Below are 25,109 nucleotides of genomic sequence, written 5' to 3' on the forward strand. Positions count from 1 at the left end.
TTTCTTTAAAATTTTTTTTACATTTATTTGTTTTTGATAGAGACAGAGCACAAGTGGGGGAGGGGCAGAGAGAAAAGGAGACACAGAATCTGAAGCAGGTTCCAGGCTCCGAGCTGTCAGCACAGAGCCCGACACGGGGCTCGAACTCACAAACCACAAGATGATGACATGAGCGAAGTCAGACGCTTAACTGACTGAGCCACCCAGGCACCCCTGTATTCTTTTCTTATGACAAAAGCATTATAAGTTTGTAACAGAAGCTATTTATTCTTAACCTTATACATATTTTAATAAGTTTGGCTCTTTAATTTTAAGCCCGTAGCTGGGAAGCAGCAAGTCAGAAATGGGAGAATAGATTCTGTAGGCAGACATACATACAAGCAATGTAACCAGACAGCAGACGTGGCGTGGAAAGAGACTGAATATTTATAAAAAGCTGACACAACTGAGAATATACACTACTCTGGCTTCGTTAGTATATGTGGGGCCCTATTTACCTTGGTAAACCTTGGAGGCATCATTTGAATATTAGTTCTCATGTTGGTTTTTACTTTCTGAAATAGCATAAACCATTGACATAATTATTTTCATCATGTGGACCAGGAACATTTTGTCAGTAGAAAATATGACTGTGCTATGTGTAAGTCTTTGCTTTCCTTCTCAAATGTACTTCGAAGAAATTGCATTTTTAACTATTAGCCTAATGTTAGTTATTGTTCACTTATTTTTGTCATCTGCCGGTTTTAGTACATATGAAGTGGTGGGCACCATCAGTTTTAGGAAAGACTTATGAGAGAAAACTTTAAATCAAGGGAAGTTTTTGTTAATTTTTATTGGGGGAAAAACTTGGGAGAGACAAGAATCTTTTTATTGTAGTTCATTTTAAGGCATACAGTTTGGAATTATTTCTCAGTATTGAAAGTTTTAGAGATGGAAAGAACCTGGACAATCATAGTCTCGTGTTTCTCTGCCTCGGCTGCATATTTTAAAAGCTTCTTAGGTGATTCTACTGTGCATATAAGAATTGAAGACCTTATATTTCCATGCTTTTTAAATGAAGTATCCGGTGACATTCTGGGGATATACAAAATTTAGGAAAACATTCCTATTCCTGTACTGGCAACTTCATTTGATGTTGTAGACCACAAACCATTTTTGCAATACGAGGAAGAAAATCCTTATTCTATAATGTTGTTATGAGGATTAAATAAAACAATTCATGGTGTCCAGCATGGAGGGAGCTACACAGGAAATAGCAATGATGAAGATGAAGGTAGTACACAGCTAGAAAGTATAAATTGGAAGAAAAGTCAGATTCAGGAGTATTTGAAGTAAGACTGGCAGGATTCAATCACTCAATACATATGAAGGGTAAGGGAGAGAGTGGAGACTCGACCTGCCTTGACATTCACTGAGATTGAGTATATCAGCATGTCTGTTAATTTTAAAAGAAGATTGAAGGCTGTTAGGAATTACTTATCTTGCTTTTCAATGAATTCATTATGAGTATTAAGTTTTTAAAAATTCCTAATTTAACTAGATATACTTCTTGAATTTTCAGCTTTTTAAAGATAACTTTTGTTTGTCAGGTATTCTGTACAAAGAATAAAAGTCTGAACTATTAATAAAAATTGATTTAGGGTAAGTACAGTCATCTTACATTTCGTATTTCCTAAGTTGCCTTTTTTTTTGGTGAGGCACACTCAATGTTCTCAGCAGCCCTCAGGCAGCACTTGCTGAACCTTTCATTCCACATGCTTCAGGAAAAGTGGTCACACAGAGTCTTCAGATGCGGTGACTGTGCTGGCAGAGCATCTATGTGCTATGGTAATTCATTGGCTGAAATTCGGTATTCCAGAATTCATTGCTTACAGGTTTGACCCACCCAAAGTGAAGGAACGCGTGGTCAGAGCTGTGGAACATCTTATATGTGAGCAGAGTGTACATCATGTGTAAATTTTACCTTAACTTTTAGCATAGGTGATACTTTGATGTGGTTAGAACATCAAAAACTACAAAAAGTCATACAAAATTCTACTCTCATCTCTATCTTACACCTTTTTATGCAAAGAAAAGCCGATATAAACACATGCTTTTCCTTTTTTCTATGCATGTAGAACCTTGCCATAGCACACTGTTTTATTTTTTTAGTTACATATTTTAAAAATGAAAGTGTTTACGGGGCACCTGGGTGGCTCAGTCGGTTAAGTGTCCAACTCTTGGTTTCGGCTCTGGTTCGTGAGTTCCTGGGATTGTTTCTCTCCTTCTCTATCTGCCCCTCCTCTCTCTGTCTCTCAAAATAAATAAACTTAAAAAAAAATAGTGAAAGTGTTTAAATTCTTACTTAGAAGTATGGAAAGAACTTTCTTAAATATTGACATCATTTGAAGAATTTGTAAGTTTTGACTGTTTGATAAACATCATAATGTGTGTTTAGTCATTATGATACTGACTTTTTTCTCTTTTGAAACTTTTGTTGTTTGACTTTGTGATAGTTTTTTTTTTTTTATTTTACCTTTCTAGCTATTCAGCTTCTTTAACATTCCCATCAAATGTTGACATTCTGTTCTTGAACATCTCTTTACCATATATACTCTTTTGGGGAGATTTCATCCATACTCCTGGTTTCTTACATTCCTGACTTTAGGTTCCATGTATACATCGATGACTTCCAAATATGTATCTTCTTGCCTGAGTGGGAAACATGAATACATCTTCCAGTAGACCTATCCATTTGGATATTCCACAGGTCTCCCAACACAGTGTGGGCAAGACTCCGTTTCCCTCAGCTCACCCTCTGTTGTTTCCTGCTGCTAAAAGAAAAAAAGCCCACAAGCTTGAATTTTTATACTTCCTATCTCAAGTGAGTAGCATAAACACTGAGTTCTTTTACTCAGAAATGTTGTGGTCATCTGTGACTTACTCACCTGCTACAGCTAGTTTCCAAGTCTTCCTCTTGTGCATAATATGGTGCTGCACAATAAGAAGCATCTAATTAAAACATTTTAGTATTAAAAACAGAAGCACGACTACAAGTGAAATGTCTTTTTAATTCTGTATTTGTATGAGATTTAGTATAAAGACATCAATTATATGTCTGATTTTGAGGTGGGGAAGACTTCATTGAGAATAAAAACAAAGGAGGAAACTATAAAGAAGGTACTTAATTTCATCCTTTTAAAAATATTTAAAATCTTTTATGTGCCAAAAAGTTCTGTAAATGAAATTAAAGACAACTCTCAACCGATGGTAATACTACAGTGTAATATATGTTATTTTAGAAGTACTGGACATTAAAAAAAAAAAAAAAAGAAGTACTGGACATTTAAAGTACATTTTCCATAGTAGAAGTGATAGGTTTTGCTGTTGAGTGTTAGGAAACGTTTCACAAAGGAGGTGACCCTGTATTTTGTGGAGAACTGAATTATGGAAGCACGTTCTCTGGATTAGTATAGGGAGTATTTTGCCAATATTATTGCCTATCCTGTCATTTCAGAATCTTAGCAAAAATCATGTTAACTCTTTGCTGGATAGTATATATGAAATTCAAGCACTGTCTAGTTGAGTCCAGATATGTATAGCAATTGGCTATAATCTTGCTGTGAGGAATATAAATATTTGTGTGTATATGTGCATAAATACATTTTTTTGGCAGAACTGTATTGTTAAATCAGTAAAAGTGGCTTCCATATGTACTAAGTAAGGAACTTAAAGATTGTCTCTTCATCATAATTGAAAACAATGTATCTAGCTCACTTCTCTAAGGAGAAACATTTCTTTGCCATATAATTAAGAAAGAAAAGAACCTAAATGTTGGAAATTAAGTAATTCACTCTTATTTACATGGAATAAGTACAGAAAAGTATTTGTACAGGGCTCTTAATTTAAGCATTGTTTATACTGGCAAAATAAAAACAAACTAGGGAGCTAGTCTCAGTATTGGGAATAGGTAAAAATATAGCTTATGGGGTGCCTGCGTGACTCAGTTGTTAAGCATCTGACTTCAGCTCGGGTCATGATCTCATAGTTCGTGAGTTCAAGTCCCACATCAGGTGAGCTCATGCCCTGCTTCGGGGGAGTACGAATCCTGCTTTGGGTGGGCCCTGCTTCCCTCTCTCTCTTTCTCTGCCCCTCCTGGGATTTTCTGTCTCTCTTTTGCTCTCTCTGCCCCTCGGTCACTTGTGCTGTCTCTCTCTTTCAAAAAAAATAAATAAATAAATGTGTGTGTGTGTGTGTGTATATATATATATGTATATGTGTATATATATATACACACATAAAATATAAAATAAAATAAAAATAAAAATTAAATGTAAAATAAGTTTGTGTGTATATGTGTATATATATACGTATGTGTGTATATATGTATACGTATATGTGTGTGTGTATATATATATATGTATATATATATATGTGTATATATATATGGCTTATATAGTTGAATTCGTCCCTCTTGAAGGAGATTGAATTGTATGTTGATCAAGAATAATTCCTAAAGAAGAATGAAAGAAATCAGAGACTAGTGTAATTCTACTTGTAAAAACTGAAAATACATATATATGAATTTTTAATAAGTTTCTGGAAGTATGCATATCAATTTTTAGCAATGTTTCTTATTTGCATGGTTTCTTAGTGATGACACATTAGTTTTGTAATTTATCCAGATTGGTATAAATGTAAAAATAATAAATTCAAGATTAAACAAATACATACACTCTTGTTTCTTAACGGATGGTATTATTACAACCTTAGGAAAGGCTTAGAGTCCTATACTCCCATGTTTTGGGAGTGGATTAGTTGTTTTTTGAAGTATATTGTAGAGAATTCTGGTCTGAGAAGAAGGAAATTATTCTCTAAGATTCTGGACTGTTTAGTAATTAACCTCATTAAGGTTAGATGGGCTTAGTTTTTCATAGTGGAGATAGTCTAGTGTTCTATTTGTTATGGTGGAGGTGTTTGCTGTTTCATAAAATAAGGGTTGAATTTCTGGGGAACCTGTTACTAACTGGGAAGTATATTGTTAGTGAGTGAGTCATTCTGGGGTTTAACTCCTTAGGAAGTTTGGAGAATCATCATGCTATGAAAATCAGTGGAAGGCATTATTAGTTATGAAAGTTCAATTGGTGAGATTTTATAGTGGGACTAAATTCTGTATTAGCTCTCTTACTTGAAGGACAAGATAACATGACAACATGATAAGATTATTAAATTGAGGAAATCATTTAATAAGTTCAAAAGCCTGCATCAGTTCAAGGCTACCCATGATGGCATGCTGACATTTCTTATGGGAATGAATGAGAAATCAGGGAGATCTTTGTGAACTGTTTCAGTTATGTTTAGAGCTCATTTTTGGTGAGACTTACATAGGACTAGGAAGTAAGGCAAATATAATACTGATGAGGGTTTTGGATCCATTCTTGGTTGACCAGTCCAGCACTTTCATTTGTATATGTATTGGTCATCAATCAGCTTTTGGCAGTATTTTATACATATGTTTCCTGTTTTGCTTAATAATTATTTTTAGATCTCCTATTTCTGTGTGTCATTTTACTGCCTCCTTGTGGGGAACCATACTAATGACAGTTATACAAATGATAGTTACACAGATGAAGGATTATTAAACTAAAAATTATATTTTACAGTAATAGGTTTATATTTTAAAGAAATATAGAACATAATTTATAGTCAGAATTGTTTTTAATTTTATAGTAAATCATTTAAGTTTGAGAGTTCATTTATTTACTAAATATTAAGTGGCTACTATGTGTCAGGCAATAGGTATTTTTTGAAACATCAGTTAACAAAATAGACAAATACTCCCATTTTCTTGAGTTTTACATTCTAGCAAGCAAGGCAGGCATAATAAATGATTAAATCATATAGCTTATTAGAAGATAATAAGAACTATGGAAAAGGAAAACATAGGGCAGGGAGAGATGCGTTAGGAATGCTGGAGGTGGAGGATGGAATTTGCAGTATGAGGCAGAGTGGTCAGGAGGACCTCATTGAGAAAGTGACATTTGAGCAAAGACTTGATGAAGAATGTTTTAGGCAGAGAAAACAAACAGTGGAAAGGTCCTGAAGTGAAACTCGGCCTGGCTTGTTCAGGGAACAACATGAAGCTTATGGCTACGACAGGAAAAAGTAAGGAAGTTGTATGGACAAATCCTGTCTTGTAAACTGTTGTAAGGACTTTAGTTTTTTTCCTTGAAATTGGAAGCTCTTGGAGGATTTTGAGCAGAAGAGTGAAGAGCTATGTTTTAATAAGTTCATTCTGTTTCCTGTGTGGAAAATTTATGATAGAGGAGCATGGATCAAAACATGGCATCCAGTTATGAGGCTGTTGCAGTAATCAACATGAGAGATGTGATGGTGGCTCGTACCAGGGTGGTAACAGAAGGGGAAGTGGTAGAAATGGAAAAATTGTAGGTATATTTTAGAGGTAGAGTCTAAAGGATATCTAAAAATCGAATATGGGGGGCAAAGGATGAGAATAAGAGAGGTGTAAGGGATGACTCCATGGTTTTCAGCAGAGCAACTGGAATGAGGGAATTGTAATCAACTGAGACTCCTGGGTAAAGGGATTTGGGTGAGCGGTTGTAGTGGAGATACCAGGGATTCGGTGTTGTAGATTTCAGGTTTGAAATATCTGATAGACTTCCAAATGGAGATGAGGAATGTAGAGAATTAAGCAGTGTTGACAATAAAAATCATTATGAAAGTTACCACAAAAATATTGGTCCCTAATCAAATTTGAAATGTTGCTTGTATTTCAAAGTAACTTTTTTTTTTTAATTTTTTTTTTTTTCAACGTTTATTTATTTTTGGGACAGAGAGAGACAGAGCATGAACGGGGGAGGGGCAGAGAGAGAGGGAGACACAGAATCGGAAACAGGCTCCAGGCTCTGAGCCATCAGCCCAGAGCCTGATGCGGGGCTCGAACTCCCGGACCGCGAGATCGTGACCTGGCTGAAGTCGGACGCTTAACCGACTGCGCCACCCAGGCGCCCCTCAAAGTAACTTTTTCATTTAGTAAATATTCTTGAGTACCTTTGTTTGATACTAGATGATTGGGGGCTACAGCAATACGCAAGTATAATCATGGACCCAATCCCTACAGAACTTAACATATGATGCAAAAATCAGACGTTAAGTAATTGCACAGACATTTTATTTTTTTAATTTATTTTGTAAGTGTTTTTATTTATTTTTTGAAAGAGAGTGCAAGCAGGGAAAGGGCAGAGAGTGAGAGAGGATCTGAATCAGGTTCAGCACTGACAGCAGAGAGCCTGATGCAGGGCTCAAACTCACTAACTGTGATCATGACCTGAGCCAAAGTCAGACGCTTAACTGACTGAGATAATACAGGTGCCCCCACAAACATTTTAAATGACAGTTGTAGTGAATGCTATGAAGGAAGGGCACCTAAGACTATGGGAGCAGATAATGAAGCCTGACTATTCTGATAGGGAAGGCTTTCTTGAAAAAGTGACATTTGAGGTGTAATTCACATAAAATAAGATTGACTCATTTTAATTGTATAGATGAATTTTTACAAATCTGTGTAATTATCACTACAGTTAAGATATAGAACAGGTGTGTCTGGGTAGCTCAGTTGGTTAAGCGTCAAACTTTGGCTCAGGTCATGATCTTGTGGTTCATGAGTTAGAGCCCTACATCTGGCTCTACACTGACAGTGCAGAACCTGCTTGGGATTCTCTCTCTCCCTCTCTCTCTCTCTGCCCCTCTCCCACTTGCGATCCCTTTTTCTCTCAAAATAAATAAAAAGGCTTTTTTTTTTTTTAAAGATATATTGGGGCACGTGGGTGGCTCAGTCGGTTAAGCGTCCAGCTTCAGCTCAGGTCATGATCTCATGGCTCATGAGTTCGAGCCCTACATCGGGTTCTGTTCCAGCTCAGAGCCTGGAGCCTGCTTCCGATTCCGTGTCTCCCTCTCTCTCTGCCCCTCCCCTGCTCACATTCTGTTTCTCTCTCAAAAATAAATATTAACAAAAAAAATTTTTTTTAATATATAGAACAGTGTTGTCATCGCAAAAAAGTTTCCTGATGCCCCTTTCTGTCCATTTTTTATTGGGTTGACTTTTTTTATTATTATTGATTTATAGGAGTTCTTTATATGTTCTGGATATAAATCTTCTGTTGGCTATGTAATATTTTTTCCCTTTTTTAAAGTTTTTATTTTATTTTTACTTTTATTTGAAATTTTTTAACATTATTCATTTTCGAGAGACACAGAGAGACAGAGCATGAGTGGGAGGGGCAGAGAGAGAGGGAGACACGGAATCTGAAGCAGGCTCCAGGCTCTGAGCTGTCAGCACAGAGCCCGATGCAGGGCTTGAACCCGTGGGCCGTGAAATCATGACCTGAGCTGCAGTCAGATGCTTAACCAACTGAGCCACCCAGCTGCCTCTTAAGTTTTTAATTCCAGTTAGTTAACATACAGTGTAATAGTAGTTTCAGGTATACAATACAGTGATTCCATGATTCCATATGACACCCGGTGCTCACTACGAGTGCAGTCCTTAATCCTCATCACCTATTCAACCCATCCTCTCACTCACCTCTCTCTGGTAACCATCGCTTCTCTGTAGTTAAGAGTCTGTTTCTTGGTTTGTTTTCTTTTTCCCCCTGTGCTCATTTGTTTTTGTTTCTTAAATTCCACATATGAGTGAAATCATATGGTATTTGTCTTTATCTGACTGACTTACCTTGCTTTAGCATTATGGTTTCCAGCTCTACCTATGTCTTTGCAGCTGGCAAGATTTCATTTTTTTTTTTTTTTACGGCTGAATAATATTTCATTATATGTATACACGGCATCTTCTTTATCCATGCATCAGTTGATGGACACTTGTGCTGCTTCTGTATCTTGGCTATGGTAAATAATGCTGCTGTAAACATCAGGGTGCATGTATCCCTTTGAATTTGTGTTTTTGTTTTTGTTTTTTTTTTAATATATGAAATTTATTGTCAAATTGGTTTCCATACAACACCTAGTGCTCATCCCAAAAGATGCCCTCTTCAATACCCATCACCTACCCTCACCTCCCTCCCACCCCCTATCAACCCTCAGTTTGTTCTCAGTTTTTAAGAGTCTCTTAAGCTTTGGCTCTCTCCCACTCTAACCTCTTTTTTTTTTTTTTTTTTTCCCCTTCCCCTCCCCATGGGTTTCTGTTTGTTTTTGTATTCTTAGGGTAAATACCCAGTAGTATTGCTAGATCTAGGGTAGTTCTATTTTTAACCTTTTGAGCAACCTCCATATTGTTTTCCAAAGTGGCTGCACCAGTTTGCATTCCCACCAACAGTGCAGGAGGGTTCATTTTCCTCCACATCCTTGCCAACACCTCATTGTTGTTGATTTTAGCCATTCTGACAGGTGTGAGGTGGTACTGCATTGTAGTTTTGATTTGTATTTTCCTCATGATGAGTGATGTTGAGCACCTTTTCGTGTGTGTTGGCCATCTGTGTATCTTGTTTGGAGAAATGTTTGTTCATGTGTTCTCATTTTTTAATTGGATTATTTGCTTTTTTGGTGTTGAGGTTTGTAAGTTGTTTATGTATTTTGGATACTAAACCTTTATCGGATATGTCATTTGCAAATGTTTTCTCATTCCATAGGTTGCCTTTTTTCTAAATTCTGTTAATTGTTTTCTTCACTTTGCTATCTTCTCTCATTTTGAAAATTGTCTTTTTATTCTCTTTATGGTGTGTTTATATGAAGAGGGTTTCTAACTGAAATGAAATCCAATTTATCAATCTTTGTTTTCTTTCTGTATCTTGAGAAATAGTTTGTTGTATCAAGGTCATGAAGATATGCTTCTGTTTTCTTCTAAACGTTTTTTTCTTAATCCATGATCCATTGCAAATTAAATTTGTGTATGATCTGAGTCTAGGAGTCAAGGTTCATTTTTGTTCATATAATATTCAACTGATATAGTACCATTGATTGAAAATAGCATTTTTTACCCATTGAATATAAGTTGTTTTATTATAAGTACAGTGACTGTATGTGTGGATCTATTTCTCACCACTGTTGGTATGTTTATTTATCCTTATACTAACAACATATCTCAAATTAGTATAGCAGTTTGTGGTGGTCTTTTTCAAGAGTATCCTGGCTATACTAATTTCTGTGCATTTCCATATAAATTCTAGAATAAGCTTGTGAATTTTCTTCAAAAAGCCTCCTGGGATTGTGATTGAGATTGCATGGAATTTCTAGGTCAGCATTGGGGAAACTGGTATCTTCACTATATTGAGCCTTCTAGTCAATAAAAATGGTATATCCCTCCATTTAGTAAGCGTTTAATTTCTTTCAGCAGTGTTGCATTGTAGAGCTATTGCACATCTTTCTAGATTCATTCCTAGTTATTGAATTTTTCGATGCTATTATGTATGCTGTTATTATTAAAAGTTCATTTTCTAGTTTGTTGGAAATATATAGAAAATACAGTTGATTTTTATATATTGATCTTGTGTACAATTATTCTAATAATTTGTTACAGATTCTCTTGGCTTTCTGTGCACTCAATCATGTCAAATGTGAATAATGACAATTATGTGTCTTTTCCAATTTTTTTTTACTTTTTTTTAACTTTATTCTTAATGCTATTGATTTGTTTATGGGTTTATTATGTTGAATAGATATGGTGTTAATGGATACTCTTATTCCTGAATTCAAAGACTCCAATATTTCATCAATAAGATAATAAATTTTTGTAAATTAGATTTATTGGATTAGGAATGCTCCTCTAGTCTTAATTTTTAAAAGTTTGTATTATGAGTAGGTATTGAATTTTATCAAATAATATTCCTTTATATATTGAGATAATTATATGGATTTTATTTTGGTAATTTTGCGAGTTACAAGGATTAATTTCCAGAAGTTAAATCAGCTTGCATTCTTACATAACCAAGTCCATTGGTTATATAATGCATCATCTTTTTAATACAGTCTGAGTTTCATGGTTTGCTAAAATTTTGTTAGGATTTTTGTTCATGAGAAAGTTTGGCTTGTAGATGTCTTTCTAGTAATGTCCCTGTTAGGTTTTGATATCATAGGTTTGGTGACCTCATAAAAGAATTGGGAATTGTTCTCCTTTTTGTGTTCTCTGGAAGAATTCATATGATTTGTTTAGTTTTGTATCCATCTATGTTACTTCCTTCATTGTACTACTTTGGATTTGATATGCTGTCTTTTCCTAGCTGCTTGAAATGGAAGCTTTTATCATTATTTTTTTTTACTTTTCTTAAACATGCATTATAAATATGCATTTTAAAGCTACAAATTGTCTTTTTAGCATAGCTTTAACTGCATCTCACAGATTTTGATGTTGCATTTTCATTATCGTTCAGTTAAAAATATTTTTAAATTTTTTTTTGTGATTTCTTCATTGAGTAATAGGTTATTAGCTTTCTGTTCTTGATTTCTAGTTCAATTCCACTGTGCTCAGAAAACATACTCTATATTATTTCAATCTTTTGTTATTTGTTGACTTGCTCTATGGCCCTTTATATGGTCTAGTTTGGTCTATGTCATGAGTACTTGGGAAGAATGTATATTATGCAGGTGCTGTGTATAGTATTTTACATATACTAATTGGGTTAATAGCCGTGATTTCACATCTTTTATATTCTTAGGGTTTTTCATTTTTGTTTTGGTCTCATTATTCTACCAGTTACTAGAAGAAGTGTGTTAAAATGAAGCCATTATTATGGGTTTTTCTGTTTTTCCTTTTGGTTCTGTTAACTTTTGCTTTATAGACTTTGAAGTGGTGTTACAGGATGTATAGAAATTTATGATTGTTACATATTCCTGTTGAACTGATCCTTTTATCATAATGAAGTATTCCTCTAGTATTTCGAGTAGTGTTTTTTGATTTAAGTCAACTGTCTGATATAAATATAATGATATCACCATACTTTTATTAGTGTTTGCATAGTATCTTTTTCTTTTAACATGTGTATGTCCTTAAAGTGGATCTTTTGTAAACAGAATATAGTTGGGTGTTTTAAAAATCCAATCTGATAATATTTGTTATCTAAGTGAAATGTTGGGTGCAGATACATTTAACGCAGAACATGATATAATAGGATTTGAGAATATCAGCCTGGTATTAGTTTTCTATTGGTCTCTTCCTTGCCTTTCTTTGAACTAATCAAGCATTATTTTTTCCTCTCTACTAGTTTTTTAGCTGTACATTTTTATATGTGTATGCATTTTTAAGTAGTTGCATATGAAATTACAGTGTACATTTTGGATTCATAAAGATTCCAGTCTAAATTTGTACTTTTAGCACTTGCTGAAAAATGCAAGAGACTTAGAACAGTGTACTTAACTTATTCCTTTTTGTGTTTGTCTTTTGTGTTAGTTCTGTCATATATTTTATACTTTTATGTCTGTTTAAACCATATAAGCCTTTGTTACAATTATTCTAAATATCAATATTAATTTATATTTGTCTAAACACTTACCTTTCCATTTCTCTGTATTAAGTCCTCTACTTCTGTGCTGCCATCTGGGGTTATTTTCCTTTAGCTTGATGAATTCCCTTCATCTGTAACAAGTTCTCTCAGCTTTTGTTTATTTGAAGCTCTTACTAATGCATCTTCATGTCAGAAGATATTTTCTCTTATAGAACTCCAGATTGGTTGGTTTATTTTATTTTCTTGTTTTGTCTTAGCATTTTAAAGATGCCATTTTATTGTCTTCTATTTCATTTATTTCTGATAAAAAAAAAATGTCGTTAGTCTTGTTGTCCTTCTCCTGAAGATAATGTGTCTTATTTTTTCTGACTACTTTTAAGATTTTCTCTGACTTTGGTTTTTAAGACCTTGACTCGGGTATCGTTTTCTTCATATTCTGGTGAGGTTTATAGAACTTCGCATGTCTGCTTAGAGACTTGTGTTAGCTTTGGAAAATTTTTGACTGGTATTTTTCAAATATTGCCTATGATTCATTTACTCTGCTTTTCTAACTCCAGTTAGATGTGTGTTAAACCATTGTAGCATGTTGTACATGTCTTTATGCTTTTATTTTTTTAATGTTCGTGCCTTTATGTTTCTTGGTGTGTCATATTTTTTATACATTTCTTTCAGCTTACCAATCTTCTATTTTGCTCTTTCTAAACTAGTGAGTTCTTAATTTCATTGATTGTATATTCCAGTTCTGGAATTTCCATTTGACTTTTCTAAAAATTCTAGTATTTTGCTGAAATTCTCCATCTATCCTTTTTTTTTTTTTTTAACCACTGAGCATATCAGTCAGTTATTTTAACGTCTCTCAGATAACTCCAAAATATGAATGACCTGAGTGTCTTTTTCTGTGTTCTGTTATTTCTTTTAGTTGTTCATCTATTCTTTTTTTTTTTTTTTACAAAAATTTGAGATAAAATTCACATAACATGAAATTCACCATTTTAACTTTTTGAAGAATACAATTCATTGGTTTTTAGTATACTCGTAGTGCTATCCGACCATCACCACTGTCTAATTCCAAAACATTTTCATCAACTCAAAAAGAAACCTCATAAATGTGGGCATTCAATCCCAGTTTTCCCTCTGTCCATTCCCTGGTAACATCTAATTAGTCGACATTCTTTCTCGCTGGATTTACCTATTTTGGATATTTCATACAAATGGAATTATACAAATGTGTGGCCTTTTGAGTCTGACTTCTTTCACTTAGCATAATGTTTTCAAGATTCATCTATGTTGTATGTTGAAGTATTGATACTTCATTTCATTTGTGGCTGAATAGTATTCCATTGTATGAATGTTCTTGTTTATCTATCATTTAATAGACATTTGAGTTGTTTCTGAGTTTTTTTGTTTTTTTTTTTTTTGTTTTTGTTTTTTTGGCTATTATGAACAATGCTACCATGACATTTGTGTGCAAGTTTTGTGTGACTCTGTGTCGTCAGTTCTTTTGGGTCTGTACCAGAAGTGGGGTTGCTGTGTCATATGGTAACTGTGTTTAACTTTTTGAGGAATTGCCAAATTGTTTTCCATAGTGGCTGCACCCCTTACAATCCTGCCAGCATGTATGAGTTTCATTTTTTCCACATTCTTGCCAACCCTTGTTACTTTCTGTAGTTTTTAAAAAAAATTATAGCCATCCTAATGAGTATTGTCCGTTTATTCTTGTTTTTGGAATGCTTTGTAACTTTTCATTGAATGCCAGACTTATGAATGAACAATTGTGGAGCTCTACTTGGTGTTATCTAATTCCAAAGAGAGTTAAGTTTTCCTTTGGAAGGTGAAGTACTTAGAGTACCTTGAGTACTGAGCGTTGTCTCTAAGAGTTGTTAGGGCTGAATAGTTGTTTTGACCTTAATCTAAGAAGAGCCTTTTTTGAAGTCTCAACAGAGAGCTTGCGTTGTTTACAAAGGCCTTTCTGACTTGGTAGGGACTACTGCCAGTCTTTTGTTTCCCTAGCCCTGGGCAGAAGCTGAAATTTCTGCTCAGCTCTTTAGCCTCTTAACTCCTGTTCTATGCTAGTTTTTGTGAATTTTCATCCTGTTTGTGGTTCTTCCACTCTGGGATTTTGTTCTTCAGGTTCTAGCTTTCTGATAGTCCAGAATTCCTCCTCCTTCTCAGTCCAGTAGGGCTGCTGACTCTGCTCGGGCTCTGTTTTCTTGTTACCACAGCAAAGTTAGGGAAAAAGCCAAGGTGTTTGGAGGAGCTGATCTTCTGTGCTTCCCTTCTTTCAAGAGTTGTAGCCCCTCCTGTTTCTCTCTGTGTAGATTGCTCTTCAGTGCCTTCAAACAATTTTTACATTTGTGTAGATTTTATAACTTTTATTGGCAGATGGGTTAGTTTGATAGAAGCTACTCTATTACGATGGGAGCTGTGAATACTGATGTTTCATTAAGTGTGTCACAAGAAAATGAAAAAGCTCTTACCTATTGAGAGTGAGAACATAACATTTTCAGCAGAGAATTTGGACAAGACTTTAGAAGACGGGATTTTTATTTTCAAATGAGAAGAAGGTCACAGTCAGCCATATTTGAAGGATAGTAAAGGATCATTTCAAAGTAAGATATGTGACACTGAGTTGATGTTTGGTAATTTTTTAAAATTCTGAACAACGTTATTAAGTGTTTAAAGAATCTGAAGTGGATAAAGAATTTAAAATGAGAATTGAAGAAAAAATATTTAATAAAGAGCAGTTATTTCTAGATTTAGTAGTAAAGGAACTAAGACTCTGAATTCTATTTATTTACTTATTTGTTTTTAAATTTGTTTGAATTTTATTTACTTTAGAAAGAGAGCATGAGTGGGAGAGAGGGGCAGAGGGAAAGAGAGAATCTTACATAGGCTCCATGCTCAGTACAAAGCCTGATGTGGGGCCCCCTCCTGGGCCTGATCCCACAGCCCTAGGATCATGACCTGAGCTGAAATTAAGAGTTGGATGCTCAACTGACTGAGCCATCCAGGCACTCCAAGACTGTGAATTTTAAATGGGTGCTATTAGAGTTGTACTTGGTTATTTGTGTAAATGTTGGTGATGTTAAATTGTTGGCGATTTGAGTATTTACGTGTGATGACTACAAGACAATGTTTTATCGGTTAAGGGTATCAGAGAGGATTGTGTTCACAAAATCGAGATGGTACAGAAACAGTAACTAAGTAGCCATGTAAAAATGTGGGAGAAGGACACCCGAGTGGCTTAGTTGTTGAGTGTCCAACTTTTGGTTTTGGCTCAGGTCATGATCTCACGGTTTGTGGGATTGAGCCCTGTGTTGGGCTCTGTGCTAGCAGCATGCAGAGCCTGCTTGGGATTCTCTGTCTCCCTCTCTCTGCCCCTCCCCACTTGCACTCTTTATTAAATTAAATAAATAAACTTAAAAAAATGTGGGAGGAAGAGAATGACAAGTATGGGAGCCAACATTATGTTTTTAGAACATAGAGAGGTAGAGAAAGAAGGCAGAAATAGATCTGTAAATAATAGCTCCTTCTCCTCCTGTAGGCTTAAAAATGGGGATTTGGAAAGAAACTAACCATTTGCTTTCTTCACCAAAATATCCCCAAGAAGGGAACCAGGTGTTGCAGACCACCTTGTATCTGTGTTTTTCCTTTCGCCCTTTTGTGAACTCTCAAGGTTAGTCAGTGATTTTCTTCACACTTTCATTAGGAAATTTGCCAAAGGCATCCTTTTGAGGCAGCTGTCTCTGTACCCTTGGAGGCCATCAGTAATGTTTCCGATCTATAGGAGTCGTCGGCACAAAAATGTTGGACTGAACTGAGTCTTCGTGGTTTAAAACATTCCCTTGCCAAAATTTATTTCCCCCTCAAACAGTACAAAGTATATCATATTTAGGGGCTTCCTGTCCTTCTATAAATTTTTGTTACAGTGACTTTTCAGGTAAAATCCATCATTAATAGTAAATATGTCTAAATATATTAATAATGAAAGGAAACTTAATTTTTAAAACATAATTTAAGTAACAACAGTGAACACATTAAAATCCTTGTATATAAACAAATGTGAATTTTGGTATAGAATATTTAAAAAACTTATTTTCACTATCGAGATTTTATAAAGTAAAATATACTTTAATTGTGGTGTTCTTTTGGTCTGAGGTGGTCAGAAGATATCTTCACACTAATGATCTTGTTAAGTTTGGGGGTCATATTAAATTTGATGTAAATAATTGTTATTAAAATGCATTAGAATAAGTTGAAATGTATTTGTGTTTTTGTTCCTATTTAGTTTAATAGTACAGGCAACTGTTACATGCATCTTTAATATATTAGTCTAACTGTTTCTCTTGTTTTACTAAACTGTCTTCTTTCAGCCACCCACACAGAATATGCCTATGGGTCCTGGAGGGATGAATCAGAGCGGCCCTCCCCCACCTCCACGCTCTCACAACATGCCTTCAGATGGAATGGTAGGTGGGGGTCCTCCTGCACCACACATGCAGAACCAGATGAACGGCCAGATGCCTGGTAAGTTTTTCTCCTCTAAGACATTAACACCAGAGTTGCTTAGCAACTGAAACGACATGGGGGCTCAAGGGATACTAGATTGTTGATGACAAAACTGCTTTGAATGCCCCCGAGTACAAGCTCTCTTAGAGTTTGTTAGCTACAGAGCTACGTGACCTGTATTCAGTGTTTATCAGGCTGCCCTTGGGCTTTGATGTAGCTGACACACAGCATTCCTCTGATGAACAGAACTGGCTAAATTTAGTCTGTCTGAAACTATGCAATACAGCTGGCTTTAGAAGCTTTTTGGAAAAAAAGGCATTGCGCCATGACTTAAGAATTAAAATCTCTTTATAGATTATAAAGGTATTATAACATTTCCTTGGGTTTTGTATTTACTTGAAAATTTACTGGTCTCAGAAACAGTATTGCTGGAAAAAACACATGAGGAAAAGAAAGAAAACAATCTGTAAAGTGCTAATGTAATATATTTAGTATTTCCACATTGATACTATTGAAGCTGAGTATAAATTTTTACAAATATATATGTTTATGGCATAATATAAATATGGAAATTGATATTAAAACAAATTTAAAGGAAAAATAATTTCAGATGTTTTAGATAATGAGTTATTCCTTTTACTATTTTTCCGTTCTAAGTTTGGAGCCATTTAGAGTATCTTCCAGGCCGTTGGATGCTTAATTAGTTACCTTTTGCTGATTTGAACTTTTAATCTGAAAAGTATCATTAAACTCTTTTGTTTTTGCAACAAGAGCTACAACCCATACCCATAATTCTTGGTGGGTTGTTTTCTTCATTTAATGTGAGAATATTTTTACTTTCTAAAGACAAAGGCTATTTTCATTAACAAAGTATTATACAGATAGCAATAATGAAAGTAAATGAAATAACAAAGCAATTCATTTGTAAAATTAGTAATTAGCATCTTTAGGATAGTCTTGTCTTAGCTGATTGTGTTGGTTGGTAGCATTGGTATCCAGGGACAGTGGGTGTAGAAAATGAAGTAAAGGAGAACACAGAGCAAAAGAAGCCAGATAGCCCGGTTTATAAAAGATGGGTGTGCGATTGATCGTGTAGAAGGGTGATGCTGTTTCAGTGGCTGTCTTCTGTTTCCTTTGGGGGCTTGCCACAGTCCATGGCCCCCATGACCCACACCCTGGGAGGGGAGAAATAGGAATAAAGACCTCTAACTACTTGTTATGTTGTAGTCAAGAGGAAACTTCTGGTGAGTCCACATTTAGCTCATCAGGACCTGTTGCTTTTAGAACTGGAAGGGTAGTGCGAGTTAGGAGTTTTGTGACTTTTTATGGTCGTACTGTTAATTAGAATTTTGACTTCTCCATATAAATTCAAGCTTAAGGCCAGAGAAACACTTGAGCAGCAATGTAATTATTGTTAACGTGACATTTGGGTTTTTGTATAAGGCCATCTGGAGTAGTTACATTCTTTATAAACCAGAGATTTTTCAACTAGTTATGACATAGGTTGTTCAGAACACTGTAGAGCTTCCAAAATAGTCTCTTATAGAGTGTTCTAGTTAGGTGTAGGAGAAATTGGTCCAGTTACTTATGTTTCCTTTATTTAAAACCTCCTTAATAGAGCTTAGCCAACTTTTTTGTGCACACAAATTTGTATCTAGTCTTTCAGTTTCCTATTTTTGTGTTGTTTTTTATTATTTTGTAAATCTAAGTCATAGAGCTACTTATATCTTCTTTGATCTTGGTCAGATAACATCAGTTTCAGATTCCTTTTTAAAAATGTTTAACTGATTTGAAAAAAAATAAGATAATGTATGTCTCTGGTACCAAAATCAAAAGGTACCAAAGGGTATACAGCCCTCACCTCCAGATACTTTGTTCCAGAGAGTCATTGGTATCTGGGTATCCTTCAAGAGATAATTCTCTGTATCTAAAACATATGCATATTCACATTCCTTTTTCTTTTGTCTTACTCTTAAAAAAAAAAAATACAAGTGGTGGCATATATTATGTAGTATTATGTTTAATATTTTTCCCTCTTAAAGATATATCTTAGAGACCATAAGTATATAAAAATATATTTTGGAGACCACTCAGTACATAAAGAGCTGCCTTATGCTTTTGGTGGCTGTATTTCATTCTTTTTCATGGAATGCCCCTGATTTATTTGAACTATTCCCTTATAATGAAATACAGGTCATGTCTAATCTTCCGGTATTAAAAACTATGCTGATGTGAATATGCCTGTAAAATAAAAGCAAGTAAACAAGTAAATAAATACGTATGCAGTTTTGCATTCATGGACATATGCACACGAAGACCTGTATATTTATAGGATAAAGTCCTAGAACTGCAACTGCTGTGTGAAAGATATATGCATTTTAAAATATGGTAGTTATTGCCAGGGCACCTGGGTGGTTCAGTCGGTTGAGCATCCGACTTTGGCTCGGGTCATGATCCCATGGCTTGTGAGTTCGAGCCTACGTTGGGCTCTGTGCTGACAGCTCAGAACCTGGAGCCTGCTTCAGATTCTGTTTCCTTCTCTCTCTGCTCCTCCCCTGCTCACAATCTGTCTGTCTCTCTCAAAACTAAATAAACATTAAAAAAATTAAATAAAATATGGTAGTTATTGCCAAATTGCTCTACATAAAAATAGTATTTATATATTTATATACCTCAACAATGTATGAAATTACTTTTCTTCAGAGATCAAAACTTTGGGTCTTTAGAATCTGAAAAATGAAAAAAGGATCTCATAATTTTAATTGGCCTTTTTATTATAAATGAAGCAGGCAGTCCTCTCATATTTATGTCTCTTTGGTAGTTTTTGTGTGAACTAATCATTCCTGTCCCTTGCCATTTTTTTTTTTTTTTTACTGCTGGTGGTCTTTTACTTTCTGTATATGTTCACGTAATTAGTTCAGTCTGTGATATGTCTTGTAAAAAATTTTTTCCTACTTTTTAATACTTAGTTTCGTTTTGTCTGGTTTGGTCATACTTACATTTTTTTATTTTATGTAGTCTAGTCTAGTTTATCAGTTTTTTATGGCTCTGGCTTATCTGGCATGCAAGAAGGCTGTTCCACTTCAAGAATATTTTAAAAGTTCTTTTTAAAATTCTCTTTTATGGTTTCTTTTCCTCATTTTCTTTTTTAATGTTTAATATTTTATTCATCTGGAACTATTTTTGGTGGAAGGAATGTGGTAGGACTTTTTCCAGATGGCTACTCGTTTGTCACACTATTTATTGAATTTCACCACTATTATCATTTACAGAATTAGAAATTTGGGTGTGTTTTTAGACTCTGCTCTGGGTCCATTGATCTGTTAATTCATTTATATGTTAGTACTACACACTTTTCATTACTTCAGCTTTAGAGGCACTTGGGTGGTTCAGTCCATTAAGTGTCGAGCTCTGTGTCGAGCTCTGTGCTCTTCGGGCAGAGTCTGCCTGGGGTTCCCTCTCTCTCTGCCCCTACCCCGTTCATGCACACATGCTCTCTCTCAAACTTAAAAATAAATAAATAAAAATAAAAAATTACTTCCGCTTTATATGTTTGCTCTCTTATAAAGCTAGTTGATCATTGCTTTTCTTTTTCAGAATGTTGCTGGTTTCTAAAAGCATTAGTTTCTTAATCTGTAAAATGGGAATAAGTTCTCCCTCACAGTATTTGCTCTCATTCATGTAATGCATTTACTTTGCTTGCTGTTGATTAAATACTCAAGTTATTGTTTGCTATTGTTATGGTATGCAAAAGAAAATAAAAAGCTCTTTAAAGTACTTTTTAATAGACCATGTGTTTTAACTTTCATATTTGGTTCTGACCACTTTTCTTCAAAGGGCCTAACCATATGCCTATTCAGGGACCGGGACCCAATCAACTCAATATGACAAACAGTTCCATGAACATGCCTTCAAGTAGCCACGGATCCATGGGAGGTTACAACCATTCTGTGCCATCATCACAGAGCGTGCCAGTACAGAATCAGATGACGATGAGTCAAGGGCAGCCAATAGGAAGCTATGGCCCCAGACCAAATATGAATATGCAACCAAACCAAGGTAAATAAGCTTGATATCGTTCTCCACTAGAATGCTATGTTAGCCTTCGAAAGTAAAACAGTTATTTCAAGTTGGTAGCTGATTCTTGAAAATACAGTTTAAAGTAAGTAATGGTCATTCCTATAAAAAAGGAACATTGAACTTGACACTAGTTTAATTGTTTTTGCATTTAGAAGTTAAATTGCTTAATTTAGCTTTTAAGCTTATTTACTTTCATGTCTTTTGGACAGTTCATTTGAGATTGTTGTATTTTTATTAAAAAAAATTTTTTTAATAGATGAATAGCCAAACATTTGTTTAGAGCTAGAAGGTTGAGAAAATATAATTTTATCTTAGCAAGTATAAGCTATTAAACTTTTACTCGATGGTTTTGTTTTGTTTTTTTTTTTTACTTATTAAGGATTTATTAATTTATATGAATTTCCCTTGATTTTTATGAATGTTTTCTGATGTTGTGTTTCAGCATTAAGAGGTAATGTTAACGTAATTTGTTATTAGAGTTTTCAGTAGAGATGCTGCTGTATTCTTCTATTCTTAGAATGGGGTGAAGTCTATTAAAGTTTGTTACCAATCTCAGAGAATGAAATTATCATGTTTCTTTTTTAAATATTCTTGTGAATAATAACTAAAAACCAGTAAGTGGCGCTCTGTTCTGCTAATTGCCTGCTAAAACATTTGGCATATTGCCAGCCTAAAGCTATTTCAGTTGCAAAATGTGAGGTTAAGTGTAAGATAGAATTCATATTTGCAAAAAATTTTTCTAGATTTTGATTTTGAAAAACAAAGCACAAAAGTGCACCCAGATAAAGGGAGTTAAGGTTAATTTGTTGATAATTACTTATGATGAAATAATATATTCTAACACTTAAATAGTAATACAGAAGCTTTTATATTTTTGATGAGATACACTGAAAACAAAGAGAGCCAATATAATAAATTATCAGTGTAGCTTCACAAAAGTGGCACTTGCTCCATTTCTCCCCTCCCCCTCAAGTTGTTTAGTGCCCATGATGGAATTTCTTTTTTTTTATAAAATTAGGTCAATTAAAGGTTTAGAATAACAGCAAGATCCAGTCAGTGGCAGGTCAGAGGGGAGTTCGGAGGTTTCTCCATACAGTTTGGTTACCAGGAGAGAGAGAGCAAGAAATTTGGTAATGATTCTCACAGCATCTACAGTAATGATGGCACACTATTTAGAAACTGTAATTAAGAAAATGATAGGGTGTTTACAAGAATGGATGTTGCTATAAGATTTGGAGAACAAAAAAATAATGCATATAGCAATGTGCATGTAGAAAATAGTAACTGATTTTTGGAGAAAGGAATTGAGGTTTTTATAGGAATTTTTTGTTCTAAACGTAGGGACCAACTGTTCTTTTTATTTGTTATTTATTTAAAAATTTTTTGTAATGTGTTTTTATTTTTGAGAGAGAGAGACAGCGTGCGAGTGGGGGAGGGGTAGAGAGAGAGGGAGACACAGAATCTGAAGCAGGCTCCAGACTGAGTTCTCAGCACAGAGCCTGACATGGGACTCGAACCCATGAACCATGAGATCATGACCTGAGCTGAAGTTGGATGCTGAGCCATTCAGGCGCCCTTTTTATTTATTTTTTTGAGACAGAGAAGGCACAAGTGAGCAAGGGGCAGAGAGAGAGAGAAAGAGAAAGAAAGAAAGAAACGGGGCTTGCCCGGAGCTCATGTTTTACTCGAAGCAGGGCTGGAGGTCACCCCAACTCATGAACTGTGAGATCATGACCTGAGCCAAAGTCAGATGCTTAACGACTGAGCCTCCCAGGCATCTGGGACCAACTATTTTTAAAAATGTCGCGTTTTGTATTTGTATTACTAGTGTATAGTTTTTCTTTCTACTATAGTAGTTCTATTGCTTTTTGCTTTGTTTGCATAATTTATGAATTTCTTACTAGTCATTTTCTGTATAGTCTGTTTTCTGTGTAGGGATCTGACTTAAAGAAATAAAAGTTATTTTTCAAAAAACAATACGATGGAAATCTGTGAGGAACTTTTCAGTATTTTAAAAGTCTCTTCAGGACAAATAAACTTATCAGTTAAATTTTGATATTTCATATACAAAGAATACCAAAGAAAATTACAGTTGCCAAAAAAAGAGAGAAAGTTATATGAGCTTGCAGGAATATCTACTTTCTTAATTATGAGTTCCTTGTACGACATTTTAATTCTATGATATCTATTGGATGAAAAAAAATTTTATATGAGTTTTATTTAAAGTTTTAATATTCATTGCATATAAAACATTTTCTTAGCTTTAAAAGTAGGCTTCATGTTTTACATTAAAAGTTTTGTTTTGATAAATAGGTGGAAGAAATCAGAGGGGACCACTTTTTAAACAGTTCTTTGAGAAATGCTTAGAAAACATCAAAATCCTATAAAAGGAAACAATTTAACTTTCAGAACTCTTTAACATTTGTTGAGATATTACTAGCTGTTCTTTGAGTTAAAATCAAAATATCGAAATCTTTTGGCTATCCCTGTATTTCTACATACATATTTCTGTATCAAGAGATCTTAGAAAAACTGTTAAATCTATTTACCATTTTTTAAATAATGGGGTTAGTCAAGGAAAAGAAACATTTGTGGGATTTCTTACATTAAACTTCTGTCAAATGACAAAAAAATGGAAAAAGACTAATGCGGAGAATTTTTATTTTAAAACAATAATTAAAAGGCAATTATTATTACATTAATTATTATTTAAGTGACATATTTGGGAGCTTTAACTGATAATGTGGTAGTAGTTTTCTAAACAGAACGTTACAGATCAAAGTCTAGATACATTTATTCTGATAGTTTTGAAGTGACTTTTGTTTTTCCCTTTTTCTTCCCTTCCTTCTTTCTCTCTCAGCTTTGAAAATGAAATTAAGGGGGGGGGGGGAGGTAACTTGTCTAAAAATGTTGTCATTGTAATTTAGGAGTCTGATGGAAATTAATACAAAGAACAGATAGACATTTATAATTTATCGTTGTGATTGTTTAAAAAAGCAGAGAAGTATTCTGTTAATTTATACTATTAGCTCTAGTATAATAAGGCACATTGTGTACTAGTGTTACAATAAAAGTACTATCTCTAGGAATGAAATTGTAGAATCTTTTGAGCTTCATTAGTTCTTTAAAAGCTGTTTTTAGCTTTTAAATGTTTTACTGAAAAATTAAATCAAATCAGCACAAAGACTGTTAAAACTAAAACTTGCAGACCAACCACACAAAATATGTCTTTTCAAAAAGCTACACAAAAAGTTGACCCCATTAAATTTACTAATCATATATTACTGTGTTCATGGTTAGTAAAAGAAAATTCAGCAGTTAATGTTTTTTTTTTTACTTAAAAAAATGCATGTGTAATAATGGCATTGGTATTGGTGATTTGTAGTTGATTTGTAGTTTTATACATATCTGTGAATTGAGAAGACTGAAATATTTTTTAATTTAGCAACTAAGTTTATTACTATAGCACAGTATTTTTCTCCGTGTTCTCTTAGAGGGTCTACTACTTCCAGATAAAATGAAAAGTTTAGGAACTTTTTAAGTTGTTTCTTATACTGGTGGCAAAATGTTGTAGTCAATCCAGCATAAACTTTCCTGTGTTATTTTCACTATTATCCAGATAAAAGTTCGGGGATTATTACTTTGAACTTTAAGAATAAGACTTGTATTCAAAGTAAATCACCATCCTCTTACATAATTAGATCTGCTTACTCCTATATACAGCATAAACTTCACTGGAATTCAAATACTTGAATTCACTAGAATTAAAAAAAAAAAAAAATGGAGGAAGTGTATCTGTTTTGTTCTAGTTCCTAGAACAATGCCTCAAAGTAGGCATGCAAGATCTGTTTCTTCAGTGAATAGGAAGTAAACCCAAATGTTACATGCTGACCTGGAAATACAGAGTTAGTACTTTAAAGATATTTCTTTAATAAAACAAGTGGTACGTTCATTAGAGTATTAAAAGTCAAGTTAGAATAGCAAGGCTTTCTGAAAGTGACCAACAGTTACATTTGATAGAATCTGCAGTTTTTATTCCCAGGCATTAATATTTGTAGTTTTTCTCATTTAACA

The 25,109-nt window shown here is 34.3% G+C and overlaps 1 protein-coding gene across 5 annotated transcripts in view; it reads left to right on the plus strand.

Moving 5' to 3' along the window:
• SS18 (SS18 subunit of BAF chromatin remodeling complex) overlaps positions 1–25,109 on the plus strand; it is an 88,116-nt gene that overhangs the window by 23,508 nt on the left and 39,499 nt on the right. For all 5 annotated transcript variants that reach the window (XM_030336104.1, XM_030336105.1, XM_032595312.1 and 2 more), the window contains 2 exons: positions 16,820–16,973; positions 20,793–21,014. In XM_030336104.1, the coding sequence (XP_030191964.1) occupies positions 16,820–16,973; positions 20,793–21,014 (376 nt within the window). The remainder of the gene's footprint in view (positions 1–16,819; positions 16,974–20,792; positions 21,015–25,109) is intronic.

This window comes from Lynx canadensis, chromosome D3 (genome assembly GCF_007474595.2).
Source record: "Lynx canadensis isolate LIC74 chromosome D3, mLynCan4.pri.v2, whole genome shotgun sequence".
NCBI lineage: Eukaryota > Metazoa > Chordata > Mammalia > Carnivora > Felidae > Lynx > Lynx canadensis.